Source organism: Megascapheus bottae, chromosome 14 (genome assembly GCF_031878675.1).
Source record: "Megascapheus bottae isolate mThoBot1 chromosome 14, mThoBot2.hap1, whole genome shotgun sequence".
In the NCBI taxonomy this organism is placed as follows: Eukaryota; Metazoa; Chordata; class Mammalia; order Rodentia; family Geomyidae; genus Megascapheus; species Megascapheus bottae.
Genome location: NC_143522.1, coordinates 30,581,858 through 30,596,373, shown reverse-complemented (window position 1 = coordinate 30,596,373; position 14,516 = coordinate 30,581,858). Strand labels below are relative to the sequence as shown.

The window sequence follows — 14,516 nt, the reverse complement described above, 5'->3', positions numbered from 1 at the left end:
CTCATGCCTGTAATCCTAGCCACTCCAAAAGGTGAGATCTAAGTATCATGGTTTGAAGCCAGCCCATGCAGGAATGTGAGGCTCTCATCTCCAACTGACCACTCACAACCCAGAAGTGGAGCTGTGGCTCAAAGTGGTAGAGTGCTAGCCTTGAGCCCCAAAGCTCAGGGATAGCTCCCAAGACTCAAGTTCAAGCACCATGGCCAACAAAGAAAAAAAGCTAATTTGGGCCAGGTATGGTGGCTTACAACTATACCCAGTACACCAAAGGTAAAGATAAGCTGGGCAAGGCGGCTCACACCTGTAATCCTAGATACTCAGGAGGCTGAGATCTGAAGATCCAGGTTCAAAACCAGCCCAAGCACTAAAAAGTCTAAAAGACTCTCATCTCCAATTAACCACCAGAAAAGCAGAAGTGGCACTGGACTCAAGGGGTAGGGTGGTAGCCTTGAGCTGAAGAGCTCAGGGACAATGCCCAAGCCCAGAGTTTAAGTCCCACAACCAACAAGGTGAAGATAGTGGTTTGAAGTCAACTTGGTCACAATAACTATGTACAAGGAATCGTTTGAAGGAAAGGAAAAGTGGGAGAAAAACATAGGAGTGGGTAACAATGTTCAAGAAATGTACTCACTACCTTATTTATGTATCTGTACTCCTTCGTACACCATCCTGACAATAAAATTATTATTATTATTATTATTTTTGCCAGTCCTGGGCTTGGGCTCAGGGCCTGAGCACTGTCCCTGGATTTTTCTCAAGGCTAGGGCTCTACCACTTGAGCCACAGCACCACTTCTGGCTTTTTGCTACGTATGTGGTACCGAGGAATCGAACCCGGGTCTTTGTGCATGCTAAGCAAGCACTCCACCACTAGGCCAAATTCCCGGCCCCAAAATTAATTTTTTAAAGGAATACTTCAATCAATAATGGTCTGAGATCGGCCCCTGGCAAACCTAGAGACCCTATCGGAAAAATAACTAGAGCAAAAGTGGGTGGAAGTAAGTAAAAAACTGAAACACAACCCACTTCTTATTTAACAATTAACTAGCTTCAAAGTAAAATTTCTACATATATAACACAAACTCAAAACTGAAAAAGTACCCAGGAATGAGAGGCTCACACATTTATAATCCTAGCTACTCAGGAGTCTGAGATCTAAAGATCATGGATTGAAACCAACCTGGATAGGAAAGTCTGTGAGACTCTTACCTCCAATAAACTACCAAAAACCCCAAAGTAGAGCTATGGCTCCAGTGCTAAAGCACTAGCCTTGAGCAAAAAAGCTCAGTTACAGCACCTAGGCCCTGAGTTCAAACCTCAGGATCAGTATACACATGAAAAAAATAAAATAGGGGCCAGGAGCATGGCCTAGTGGTAGAGTGTTTGCCTAACATACACAAAGACCCAGGTTTGATTCCACAGTACCACATACATAGAAAAAAAAGCTGGAAGTGGTGCTGAGGCTCAAGTGGTAGAGCTCTAGCCTTGAGAAAGTCTAAGGACAGTGCTCAGGACCAGAGCTTAAGCTGAGGACTGGGGAAAAAAAAAGGGCTGGGAGTGTGGCCTAGTGGTAGAGTGCTCGCCTAGCATGCACGAAGCCTTTGTTCGATTCCTCAGAATTACATGCATAGAAAAAGCCGGAAGTGGCGCTGTGGCTCAAGTGGCACAGTACTAGCTAGCCTTGAGCAAAAAAAATGTCCAAGGATAGCCAGGAGCAGTGGCTCGTGCCTATAATCCTAGTTACCCAGGAGGCTGAGATCTGAGGATCATGGTTCAAAGCCAGCCTGAGCACTAAAGACTCTTATTTCCAATTAATCACAAGAAAACTGGAAGTGGCACTGTGGCTTCAGGGGCAGGGTGATAGCCTTGAGCTGAAAAGCTCAGGGACAGTGTCCAGGCCAGGCCCTGAGTTCAAGCCCCAGAACTGCCAAAATAAATAAATAAATAAATAAAACAAATAGAGCCAGGGGCCAGTGGCTCATGCCTATATTCCTAGCTACTCACTAGGCTGAGATCAGAGGATCACAGTTCAACGCCACCCCAAGAACAAAAGTCCATGAGACTCTATCTCCAATTAGCCATTAGAAAACCGAAAGTGGAGCTGTGGCTCAAAGTTGTAGAGTGCTAGCCTTGACCTGAAGAGCTCAGGGACAGCCCCCAGGCCGAGTTCAAGCCCCACAACTGACAAAAAAAAAAAGAAAGATAGAAAGATTTGTAAGAATGGAAGACAAGCCTAACTTTTCCATTAAGCACTAATCTACAAGTAACCTAAACATCCTGGCAGAATAATCTTTGCAATCATAGTGTGGAATTTGTTTTAGCAAAAAGTATCATCTAGAGATCCTTTATATATGATTTACTTTTACTTTTACGCCATAAACTTAACAGATACCGAGTCAGGTCCTATTGTTTAGTAGCTAAGCGCGGTTGGGAAAGTCATTTTTATTACTCTAGGTTTCAAATTCAGTTCACCACTGAAATAAGTGAAAGTGGAGGTATGGCTCAAGTGTTAATAGCCTTGAGAACAAAAGCTCAGGGACAGTGACCAGCCCTAAGCTCAAGCCCCAGGATCAGTAAGTGTGTGTGCATACACACGTACACACACACACACACACGAAGAGACACTGATTCTGGATGTTGGTGGCTCATGCCTATAATCCTACTCAGAAGGCTGGGCTTGTGGTTTGAAGCCAGCCCCAACAGAAAACTCAGTGAGACTCCATCTTCAAAATAACCAGTGAAAGGCATGGCTGGAGGCATGGCTCAAGTGACAGAGCAGCGACCACGCAAGCAGGCAGAGTTGAATGCAAGGCACTGTGTTCAAACCCCAGTACTGCCAAAAATAATTTAAAAAAATTCCCAAACCCCAGTACTTCCAAAACAAACCAAGCAACTAATCACATTAAAGAAATAACATGCCCAGTGGGATGGCTCACACCTGTAATCCTAGCTACTCAGAAGGCTGATCGTAGTTCAAAGCCTACCTGGGCACTAAAGAACATGAGACCCCCATCTCCAATTAATCACTAGAAAACAGGAAGTGATGTTGTGGCTCAGGGATAGGGTGCAAGCCTTGACCTAAAGAGCTCAGGAACAGCACCGGGGCCCAGAGTTCAAGCCCCACCACCCATGGGAGGGGGGGAGGGATAACATGTGCACTATTCTTCCAAATTATTGTTTTTTACTATAGTTTAAGAAGGGAGAAGCTGGCAGGATGGCACATGCCTTATAATCCTAGCTACTCAGGAGGCTGAGACCTGAGAATCAAGGTTCAAAGCCGGCCCAGGCACAAATGGACCTGAGACTCTTATCTGCAAATAACCTCTAAAAAATGGGAAGTAGGGCTTGGCTCAGGCCCAGAGGTAGTGGTGAAGAGCTGAAGAGCTCAGGGGCGGTGCCAGGCTGAGTTCAAGTCCCATCACACCCACTCACACACACACACAAGAAGGGAAAAGCAGGTAGTAGAACATTCTAGTATACCAAGCACTACCAGTGTTTTTGTGGGCATTGGCAAGAGGAACAAAGTAGCACAATGGCCTTGAGGACCCTCCCTGAGCAAGGGGGTGGAGGCTGTGCCCATGCCAGGTGCACTATTACCTCTCTGCATAGATCTTTGTTGTGCATTAAGCCACTGACAAGGCTCACAGCAAACAGCGTCTGCCAAGAGAGGGCGGGGGGTTGAGAACCCCAGTGGTCAGCGCTCAGGGCAGGTCCTGGAAATACCAGAACCTAAGAACCTCACCACCACCACCTCCATCACCACCCCCAAGGGTGCTGTCAGCCAGCGCTGGGGAGGCATGGGTCCCCAGCATTATGGTCCAGACCAGGTCATGATTACCACCAAGAAGGCCAATGTGTCTGGTGTGTGGCCCTCCATCTGTCTGCCCCAGCAAATTCCCCGGCAATGGCACCAAAAGGTGATAATTTAAAATCATTTCTTAAAAATGGCTTCAGCTGGGCCCGGTGGCTCGTGCCTATAATCCTAGCTACTCAGGAGGATGAGATCTGAGGATCATAGTTCAAAGCCAGCCCTGGCACTAAAGTCCTCATTCCAATTAACCACCAGAAACCCAGAAGTGGCACTGTGGCTCAAGGGGAAGGGCTTTCAGCTTTTAGCTGAAAGCTCAGGGACAGCGCCCAGGCCCAGAGTTCAAGTCCCATGACTGACCAAAAAAAAAAAAAAGGCTTCAAAATGGCTAGATAAAGCAATCATTTCTCCAGCCATTTCTGTGTGACTGCACTGTAAGATAGCTCATACTGCCACACCTTATGGCTGCCATCTACAAACCACAAGCACACAGAGACAGAGTAAAGACTGTCCCCAAATCAGAACAGGTGTCCAGGCGATGGATTATGAAATATTTTCTCTATCATTTTCCATCATTATGGAAAATTTCCTAAATTTTCCAGAATGCTGGTCTACAGCTCATATAAAATACGTGATATAATGACACTCAAGCAACCTACAGAAAGTCAAAGTGTCAGTGTCAGGGGTGGACAGTATAGTCCCAGTACCTGAGGGGCAGGGGCAGGGGATTGAGGCCCTCTGGGGTATTACAGAGTAATACTATGTCTCAGGGAAACCAAAAAGCTAGGCGCTGGTGCTCAGGAGGCTGAGCTCTGAGGATCTCTGTTCAAAACCAGCTCCAATTAACCAGGAAAAAGCTCAAAGTAGAGGTGTGACTCAAGGGCCAGAATGTCAGGTCTTGAACTAAAAAGCTAAGGGAAAGTGTCCAGGCCTTGAGTTCAAACTCTGGTACTGACACATATATACAAAAATTAAACCAACCTAAACAAACTAATAAACGACAACAAAGCTGGGTACTGGTGGTTCACATCTACCAAGTTCAAGGCCAGCTTGAACAGAAAGGTATGTAAGATCCCATCTCCAAAGTAACTAGAAAAAGCTGAGATCAGGCCAGGAGTGTAGCCCAGTGGTAGAGTGTGAAAGCAAGAAGCCCTCCGTTCAATTCCCTGGTACCACATACACAGAAAAATCTGGAAGAGGTGCTGTGGCTCAGGTGATAGAGCACTAGTCTTGAGAAAACCCAAGGGCAAGGGCAGTGCTCAGGCTCTGACTTTAAGCCCTGGGACTGGAAGAAAAAAAAAAAAAGCTAAGATAGAGGTGTGGCTCAACGGGTAGAGTGCCAGGTGCCAGTCCCTATGACCCAAACACTGACTGGTATTGACAAAAAAACCAAAAAAACCAAAGTTCTATAATGACTAAGGAGAATCACGGGGACACTAGCCTGCATCTCATCTCAGCATGCTGCCAGCAGCTCCTAATGAAGTTCCAGAAGGAAGCTCCCTTCCAGGAGATGAGTCATGCTGTGTGGCAGGCACTCCAGTTCTGCATTGGGGATACTGCAATGCAGTCTGGTGCTGCTCTGACTCCGGAAGACACACCCAGTGACGTAACCCTGGCCCAGTGCTAATGCAGACATTCCTCACTGCTTCACCGCGGCGGAGGAAAGAAGGCATGGAGGTTATTACTGATCAGCCACACAGAATGCATCCTGGATTAAGTCTTTCTATGCACATTCCCTACAGGTGCATAATATACACAGATCAAAGCAAGTCTCTATGTCTGAGTCCTATATACTATTACAAATGCCATTATTTGATTAACTGTCAAATAAACTTTTTGCTTCTCTGTAAATCATTATATCTTCCCAAGAAAAAATGTGAAATTCTTCTATATAAACATTTTTAAAAAGTTATTCAGAGGAAGATGATTGCTTGCTATTTTATAATAACAAAAAGGCTGTTTCTCTCTCTTTCTTTCTTTCTTTCTTTCTTTCTTTCTTTCTTTCTTTCTTTCTTTCTTTCTTTCTTTCTTTCTTTCTTTTTGGTGGTGGGGCTTGATCTCCGGGCCTGGGCATTGTCACTGAGTTCTTCAGCTCAAGACTACCACCCTAACCCTGGGCCTGGGTGCTGTCCCTAGCTCTTCAGCTCAAGGCTACAACCCTACCCCTTGAGCCTCAGAGCCACATCCAGTTTTCTAGTGATTAATTGGAGATAAGAGGCTCTTGATTTTAGTGCCCAGGATAGCTTTGAACCACAATCTTCAGATCTCATCCTCCTGAGAAGGTAGAATTACAGGCATGAGCCACCGTGCTTGGCTAACTAGTATTGCCTTGCCGGTTCTATTTAGAAGCTTACTCTTTCTCTCTCTTTCTGCCTATTTTATCAGACAGTATCAGTGGCATCACTAGAGTCTTGGGGACATTCTGGTCATCTTTGGGGTCTACTGACTTTCTAGAGATGTTCAATATGGCATCAGTCACTCATCTGTGAATAACTTTACTGGATTAATTATTCCAAGATACTACTGATTTATGCTATGACATTGGGAACTAGGTGACCGAGGTCTCTTGATTAGTATACATAGGATGACAGCTCAGCCACCTCGAGAATCACATTACCCTCCTCCTGAGCAGAGGGCTCATGAGCCCACAAAGCATGGCGCAAATGGCAGCCAGAGGAGGGGTAAAGGATGCAGATAGGAACAGGAGAGACCCAGGAGAAGCTGCAGCATGCTGCATCATTCTCTGCACAGCTCTTTGCTCCCAGCTTCCTGCTTCTTAGCTCTGGGTAAGATGAAGTCATCCCCTTCCTCTGCCCTTCCTATATTCCAGGTTTCGTTTCCCTTTTAAAACATGACACATTCTAGCCCCACATTACGTGGTCAATCACCATCCATATCCTCTTTTTTTTCTTTTTTTGCCAGTCTGGGGCTTGAGCTCAGGGCCTGAGCACTGTCCTTGGGCTTTCCTCAAGGCTAGTTCTACCCTGAGTCACCGCACCACTTCTGGCTTTTTCTATGTATGTGGTACGAGGAATCGAATCTGGGTCTTCGGGCATGCTAGGCAGGCGCTCTACCACTAGGCCACACTCCCGGCCCCCATATCCTCTTTTTGTGCTTGCTCTTCAACTCTCCCCACCTACAGAGGCCAGGTCTTGTTGCCACATCACTCCTGACTCAGGTTCCGAGCTAATGACCTGTGAGATTACACTCCCTACTCTAAGGTCCCTAGAGGGGACTGAGAAAGGGGCCCTAAGTCTCATTTAATACTCCCAGGACACAAAAGTGGAGCTCATTTAGTATTCCTGGGAAAAATAAGCCAAGGAAATTTAAACACTGAATTATTAATCCCTCAACATCTTGAGAATTAGTGCTTCTTCATACTAATTTTTATTTTATTTATTTTTTTCTGCCACTACTGTGGCTTGAGCTCAGGACCTGAGCGTTGTCCTTGGGCTTTCTCAAGGCTAGCACTCTACCACTTGAGCCACAGCACCACTTCTGGCTTTTTCTATGTATGTGGAGGAACTGAACCCCAGTCTTCGTGCATGCTAGGCAAGCACTCTTACCACTAGGCCAAACTCCCAGCCCCTTAATACTAATTTTTAAATATTCCCATTTTAATAGGTATCAAGTAATTGCAAAGAACTTCATTTTCACGTTTCAGAAACATTCTTAAAAAGTCCTTCACCTGGTTTGTTTGTTGAAATAGCCTCCCAGCCAGGAACTGGTGGCTCATGCCTGGAATCTTAGCTACTCAGGAAGCTGAGCTCTGAAGATCTTGGTTTAAAACCAGCCTGGGCAGAAAAGTCCATGAGACTCTTATTTCTAATTAACCAGCAAAAAGCTAGAAGCGGAGCTGTGTCTCAAGTGACAGAGCATTAGTTGTGAGAACAAACCCAAGCTGATGAACTTGTACGAGGTTTATAGAAAACTCTCCCTACTATTAATCATCTAAGTAACCATTTGAAGGGTCATTAAGGACAAAATCTGAAAATCTGAAACCTTTTGAGCACTGAAACAAAACTCAAAAAATAATTTGGATTTCAAAGTAGAGATACTCAAACAAAAATCTTGGGGCCGGGAGCGTGGCCTAGTGGTGCCTACCTAGCATGCACGAATACCCGGGTTCGATTCCTCAGCACCACATACATAGAAAAAAGCCGGAAGTGGTGCTGAGGCTCAAGTGGTAGAGCTCTAGCCTTGAGAAAGTCCAAGGACAGTGCTCAGGCCCTGAGCTCAAGCCCAGGACTGGCAAAAAAAAAAAGAAAGAAAAAAGCTGAAAGCTGTACTGTGACTCAAGTGTAAAGTATTAGCCTTGAGAAAGCTCCAGGACAGTGCCCAGGCTCTGAGTTTAAGCCCCATGACTGGTTAAAGAAAAAAGTCTATAGGGGGGGCCGGGAGTCTGGCCTTAGTGGTAGAGTGCTTGCCTAGCATGCACGAAGACCCAGGTTCGATTCCTCTGTACCCTACATACATAGCAAAAAGCCAGAAGTGGTGCTGAGGCTCAAGTGGTAGAGTGCTAGCCTTGAGAAAGTCCCAGGACAGTGCTCAAGCCCTGAGCTCAAGCCCAGGACTGGCAAAAAAAAAAAAAAAAAAAAAAAGTCTATAGGGGCTGGGACTGTGGCCTAATGGTAGAGTGCTTGCCTAGCATGCATGGAGACGTGGGTTCAATTCCTCAGTACTACATACATGGAAAAAAAGCCGGAAGTGGTAGAGCTCTAGCTTTGAGAAAGTCCAAGGATAGTGGTCAGGCCCTGAGCTCAAGCCCAGAACTGACAAAAATAAATACATACATAAATAAAATAAATCTATATAGAATAACCAAGTCTGATAATTCTGGTCCCAATATTTTGGATCAGAGAAACCTAGTTTGTACTGTTTTTCAGTCATCAATCTACTAAATTTCTTTATTCCGTATGAAAATAAGGAAAAACATTTAAAGGCATTAAAACATATTTTATAAGACTTTCTTTCCATCTTTCTTTCCCACTCCCCTCCCAGCCTCCACATTAATGAGGATGAGACAAAACCACAACACTGCCTACCTCACTCTGGACAAACTGCAATGACATGTGTCAGATAAGCACACACTCAGGGCAATCACTGTTTTCATTCCTAAGCATGAAACACGAGCACACACAGCCCCTGACCCTGCTCAGGGAAACTCCCTTGCCACTTTCTTATTTTCAGCACACACAGAACACAACAGCCACAATTCAAGCCCCAAGTGCTTCAAAAGTGTCACAGGAGTGACCTGATTCAGTAATGAGTGCCCACCTGGTCAGAATGTTTTAAGTACAATGTGCAGATGATTTCCTGAAGATCAGAAATTAAGGAGAGGAGATTTCTTAAAAGTGAGAGCTTTAACTTTTCATTCCCAACTCTCCAATATTTCACTGTCAAAATAAGCTCCTAAAACCAGGTACCAGTGGCTTACACGTGTAATTATAGTTACTTAAGAGGCTGAGATCTGAGGACTGTAGCTGTCTATGAGACTCTAATAAATTATTCAGAAAGGGCCAGAAGTGAGTGGCACTGTGCCTCAAGTGGTGGAGCAATAGCCTTGAGCAAAACAAAACAAAACGCTCAGGGACAGCACCCAAATCCTGAGTCCAAGCCCAAGACACTCCCCCCCCCCTCTCTCTCTCACACACACACACACACACAAAATGCTGCTAACTGGGTGTGGCTCAAGTGGTAGAATGCTTGTCCAGTAAGCATAGGACTCAAGCGCAGAATCCATACCACATACACAAAGGTACCAAAACAACCCACAATTTTTATTTCTACTCTGAGGAATGCTATATATATATATATATATATATATATATATATATATATATATATATATTTTTTTTTTTTTTTTTTTGCCAGTCCTGGGGCTTGAACTCAGGGCCTAGGCACTGTCCTTGGACACTTTTTGCTCAAGGCTAGTGCTCTGCCGCTTGAGCCACAGCAGTACTTCTGGCTTTTTTGTGTACGTGGTAGTGAGGAATGGAACCAGGTCTTGCTGTGCATGCTAGGCGAGCACTGTACCAAGAGGCCACATGCCTGACCTCAAGGAATGTTATACTTCTAACAAAAAATGTACAGCTAGCTGACATAGCTATGTTTTCATATAAATGTGTTTCCATATTTATCAGTTGTTTGGAGACTTCCTTGTATTAAGGGGGTGGGGGGATCTCAGCTACTTGGGAGACTGAGATTTGAGGATCAAAGTTCAGAGGAAGTCCAGGCAGGAAAGTCTGTGAGTCTCTTATCTCCAATTAACCACCAGAACACCGGAAGTGAAACTGTGGCTCAAAATGGTAGAGCTAGCCTTGAGCAAGACAGCTCAGGGACTGGGAGAAAATGTGGAAGGAGAACACACTGTTCAAAAAAAGAAATACATTCATTACCTAAGTTATATAACTATAGCCCCTGTACCTTCCCTTTACAACAAAATTTGAGAGAGGGAGAGGGAGAGAGTGCTCAGAGACAGGTTCCAGGCTCCGAATTCAAGCTCCATGAGCAAAAAAGAAAAAAGAAAAAAAAAGCACCAATGTTTTCTCATAGAAATGACCTGCAAGCCCTCCCACCAGAAAGTTCTAGGTCTGTACTCATGTCTAACCTGCCCTCGTATAGCCAGGTTGCTCAGAAGACCAAGGAGCTCACATAACATAAACTTGCAATTTTTAAGTCTTTCCTCGGCTTTTTTAACAAGGTGAAAAATAACTTATAGGCAGGCTGAATCACTAGAAATAGCAAGGATTTTTACAGACAAACATTAGGACATGTTTCAATTTTTGACAACTCTTTCCCTCTCAAAAGTGCAAGTCATTATGGAGCTATGATGTGGATGCTGGCCGTTCACTGAGGACAAGTGCACTGCCTAAATACGCTCACCCGCCACCACAGGAACTCCATCACGGTCTAATTCTAAAATGCTGAGAAAAATGAATTCTTGATGACCAGTGTCGAAGTAAAAAGCAAAACATAAAAAGAAATAATGAGGCAGCAGTGGTATTCACTAGATACTATGTTGAAAACGAACTATAAACTTGTGAGTGGGGATGGGGGAAAAACTGATAGGAAGGGAAGGGGTGACACTGTCCAAAATTAATGTACTCATCTGACTTATGTAACTGCAATCCCTCTGTACATCACCTTCATAATAACAATTTTAAAATAAAAATTCATGATCCAAGGTAAAAAAAAAATCGCTAATTAATTTTAATTAAAATTTTTTTCACTTGTTTGTTAAACATGTCATTTGAAATATGATGTACAAATCAATGTTAATAAATTCTTTAATTTAAAAAAAAAAAAAGGTTTTTTTTGCAGTCCTGGGGCCTGAACTCAGGGCCTGGGCACTGTCTTTGAGCTTTCTCAAGGCTAGCACTCCACCACTTGAGTCACAGCACTATTTCCAGCCTTTTCTGTGTATGTGGTACTGAGGAATCAAATCCAGGGCTTCATGCTTGCTAGGCAAGGATGATACTTACTACTAGGTCAAACTCCTGCCCCCCCCTATAATCACTAATCTAAATTCATAAATTGCACAATAAAAATATGACAAATGGGTCCATTACAGGCTATGTCTGTAATCCTACTCACTCAGTAGGCAGATCTGAGGATGGAGGTTCAAAGCCAGCCTGGGCTGTTAGTGGAACTATGACTCAAGTAATAGTGCACTAGAGTGAAAAAGCTCAGCCCCTGAGCTCAAGTTCCAGCACACACATACAAAAGTCAAATGAATTAGCTATGAATAAACTAATTAAACTGTAGCTTTAAAAATACAGTTTAGGCTGGGAGTTTGGCCTAGTGGTAGAGTGCTTGCCTAGCATGCATGAAGACCCTGGTTCCATTCCTTGACACCACATACATAGAAAAAAAAAAGCCAGAAGTGGTGCTGAAGCTCAAGTGGTAGAGCTCTAGCCTTGAGAAAGTCCAAGGAGAGTGGTCAGGCCCTGAGCTCAAACCTAGGACTGGCAAAAAAAAAAAAAAAATACAGTTTATTCATTTTAATAAAATACTGTACATGCAGGGGCCGGGAGTTTGGCCTAGTGGTTAAAGTGCTTGCCTAGCATGCATGAAGACCTGGGTTCGATTCCTCGGTACCACATACATAGAAAAAAAAAGCCGGAAGTGGGGCTGAGGCTCAAGTGGTAGAGCTCTAGCCTTGAGAAGATCCAAGGACAGTGCTCAGGCCCTGAGCTCAAGCCCAGGACTGGCAAAAAAAAAAAAAAAATACTGTACAAGCTTCTAAAAAATGCCCAAAAAGCTATAAGCCAAAATAGCCTTTTCTGGATAAAAATTGGTCATTCTATCTTATGTGCATATTTTAAATTTTCTACAATTAAGTATATTTCTGACAAATGTAGATGAGCTAATGTTTGTAATTTTTTCCCCCCAATCCTGGGCTTGAGCATTGTCCTTGAACTTTTTCAAGGCTCGGCTCTACCACTTGAGCCACAGCATCACTTCCAGCTTTTTCTATGTATGTGGTACCGAGCTATGCAAGCTCTACCACTAGGCCAAACTCCTGGCCCCATGAGTTACTATTTTTTAATCACTAGAGCTCCATGATATATATGGATATTTATATATATAAATAACCAAAGAAAAGAAACCTAAGCAACATAAATACTCCAAATATGGGTACTCTTGAATGGGTATTTGCTTTGAACATTCCAGGCAGACCACAGAAAAACACTCCTTTGCACACCTATGGCCCAAACCAGGACTACAGTGAAACATCCCACTGGTAGAGATGAAAGAAACGATCAGAAAGAAACACATGGTGAGGGGACAGTATGCAGGCTAAATGTACAGACTGGGAGTAAGAGACTTGTTCCAAGACACTTTCAGACCCCCTCTAGTCCCAGATGGTAACCTGACAGTTCACTTCGGACACCATCCGGGTACCGCCGAGCCTGCCACACCCAGTCGCAGAACTGTCATGCCCACTCCACACACAGCCATGCCGCGGTTTGGAGGGGCCTGGCTGCAGGCCCAGGCGTGCTGCGAAGGGTCTCTAGAAGACACCGCTGGAGCACTGCTTGCCTCCTCCTTTATTAGCTCCCTTCTAATTCTTTTTTTAAATTGGTAAGGTCAGATTCTAATATTTCAGGGTTCTTATTAGGACCATGGAGTCACCATCAAGGAAAACCAGGCGACGGGCCGGGAACGCAGGACCCCGGCCAGCCGCCGAGCCCCAGACTGTTTCCTGGAGGGCCGGGGGAGGGGGCCGACGCGGGGCGCCCGCCCCCAGCAGCCGGGCCGGTCCCCGCCGTGGCCCTCCCGAGGCCGGCCGCGAAACGAAAGCAGCGAGCTCACGGGACACCGGAGGCCGCGAGGCGGCGGCGGCGGCGCCCGCCCGGCCGGCCCGGGAGACGCCGTCTCCACCCAGCTCGGCCATCTTGCGAGGCCGAGCAGACAAAGCGACCCCATTGTTCGGGGTGACGGCGAGACAGGGGCCCCTCATCCCTCCCCGGGCGCAGAAGGAGGTCATCCCGCGGGGACCCGGCCTGGGCAGGGGTGTGGCGAGAGCGAGACGCGGGCGCAGCGCCGGCCGCCCCGGGCTCTCGGTCTCCCGGGGTCCCGGGCGGGACTCTGCGGGCCCTGGGGTCTCCCGGGGGCGTCTGCGGGCCCGCGGGCTCCGGGGCCGGCGTGTGCGGGCGCGGGCGCCTGCGGCCCACGAGCCCCCGCCGGCCCGGCCCTCGGGTCGGCCCGCGCCGCCCGCCCGCCCGCCCGCGCCCCGCACCTTTCAGGGTGGAGCGCTCCACCAGCACCGTGTGGACCTGCGGGTCCGACAGGAACTTGCGCATCTGCTCCAGCGCGCTCTTCTCCTCCAGCGCCGCCTCCAGCGCCGCGGGCGCCTCGCCGCCGTCCTCCAGCAGCAGCGGCACCAGCTTGCGCAGGTGCTTCTGCAGCACCGACACGTCGGCCACGTTCTGCACCGCCGACACCTCCAGGCCGGCCGAGCCGTCCTCGCCGCCGCCGCCGCCGCCGCCGCCGGGCTCCGACATGGCGCCGCGCTTGGGACCCGTGGGGACGCTCTGAGGAGGTGGCCGCGACCCGGCGCGCGAGACGAGAGGGGCCGAGCGAAAAGGGAACCCGAAGCCGCCCCGTCCGCTAGCCCACGGCCGACTGCGGCGAGCGGAGCCGGCTCCGCCCTAAAGCCTGCCGCCGCCCGCCGGCCCCGCCCCGGCCCGCCCGCCGGCCGCAGCCACCGGCGCCCGCTCGCGGCTGGCGTCATGGCGTCGCGCGTGCGCAGGAGCCTGGCCTGGGGGGGGGGGGTGCCGCCGCGTGGCACCCTGGGACTTGTAGTCCCGAGGCTGGGCCGGTCCTGTGTCTCTGACGTCTGGGCTGGGCGGGGGGGGGGGGGGGGGGAAGAGGGGAACCGGGTTTGGCACCCGGAAAGCGGGGTGGCCAGGGGGCCATGTCCGCGTGGCTCACTGCAGGGGCTCAGTGAGACAGCACAGAGCCCTAAAACCCCATACACAGTGAGTGATGCATCGAAAGAGCTGGCATGTGCGGTTCTCTGAGCGCCCTGCAGGGTGAGGAGAACATTTACAGGGCCCACCATCACCCTGCAGGCTGGGCAGGCGGGGTGGAGACCTTCCCAGCCTGAGGGCCGCAGCGGTCGGTGCAGGCTAGGCCTGGATCCTTGGCTCTTGAAGACAAAGCCTTTCCTCTAAGGAAGGATGCTGGGACTCGCGGGGGAC

At 47.6% G+C, this 14,516-nt stretch overlaps 1 protein-coding gene across 1 annotated transcript in view; it reads right to left on the bottom strand.

The window, feature by feature from the left end:
• Dync1h1 (dynein cytoplasmic 1 heavy chain 1) overlaps positions 1–13,893 on the bottom strand; it is a 72,957-nt gene extending 59,064 nt beyond the window's left edge. The window contains exon 1 of the mRNA XM_090344854.1: positions 13,553–13,893. Within this exon, the coding sequence (XP_090200980.1) occupies positions 13,553–13,817 (265 nt within the window). The 5' untranslated portion in view covers positions 13,818–13,893. The remainder of the gene's footprint in view (positions 1–13,552) is intronic.
• Positions 13,894–14,516: the final 623 nt, after the last annotated feature.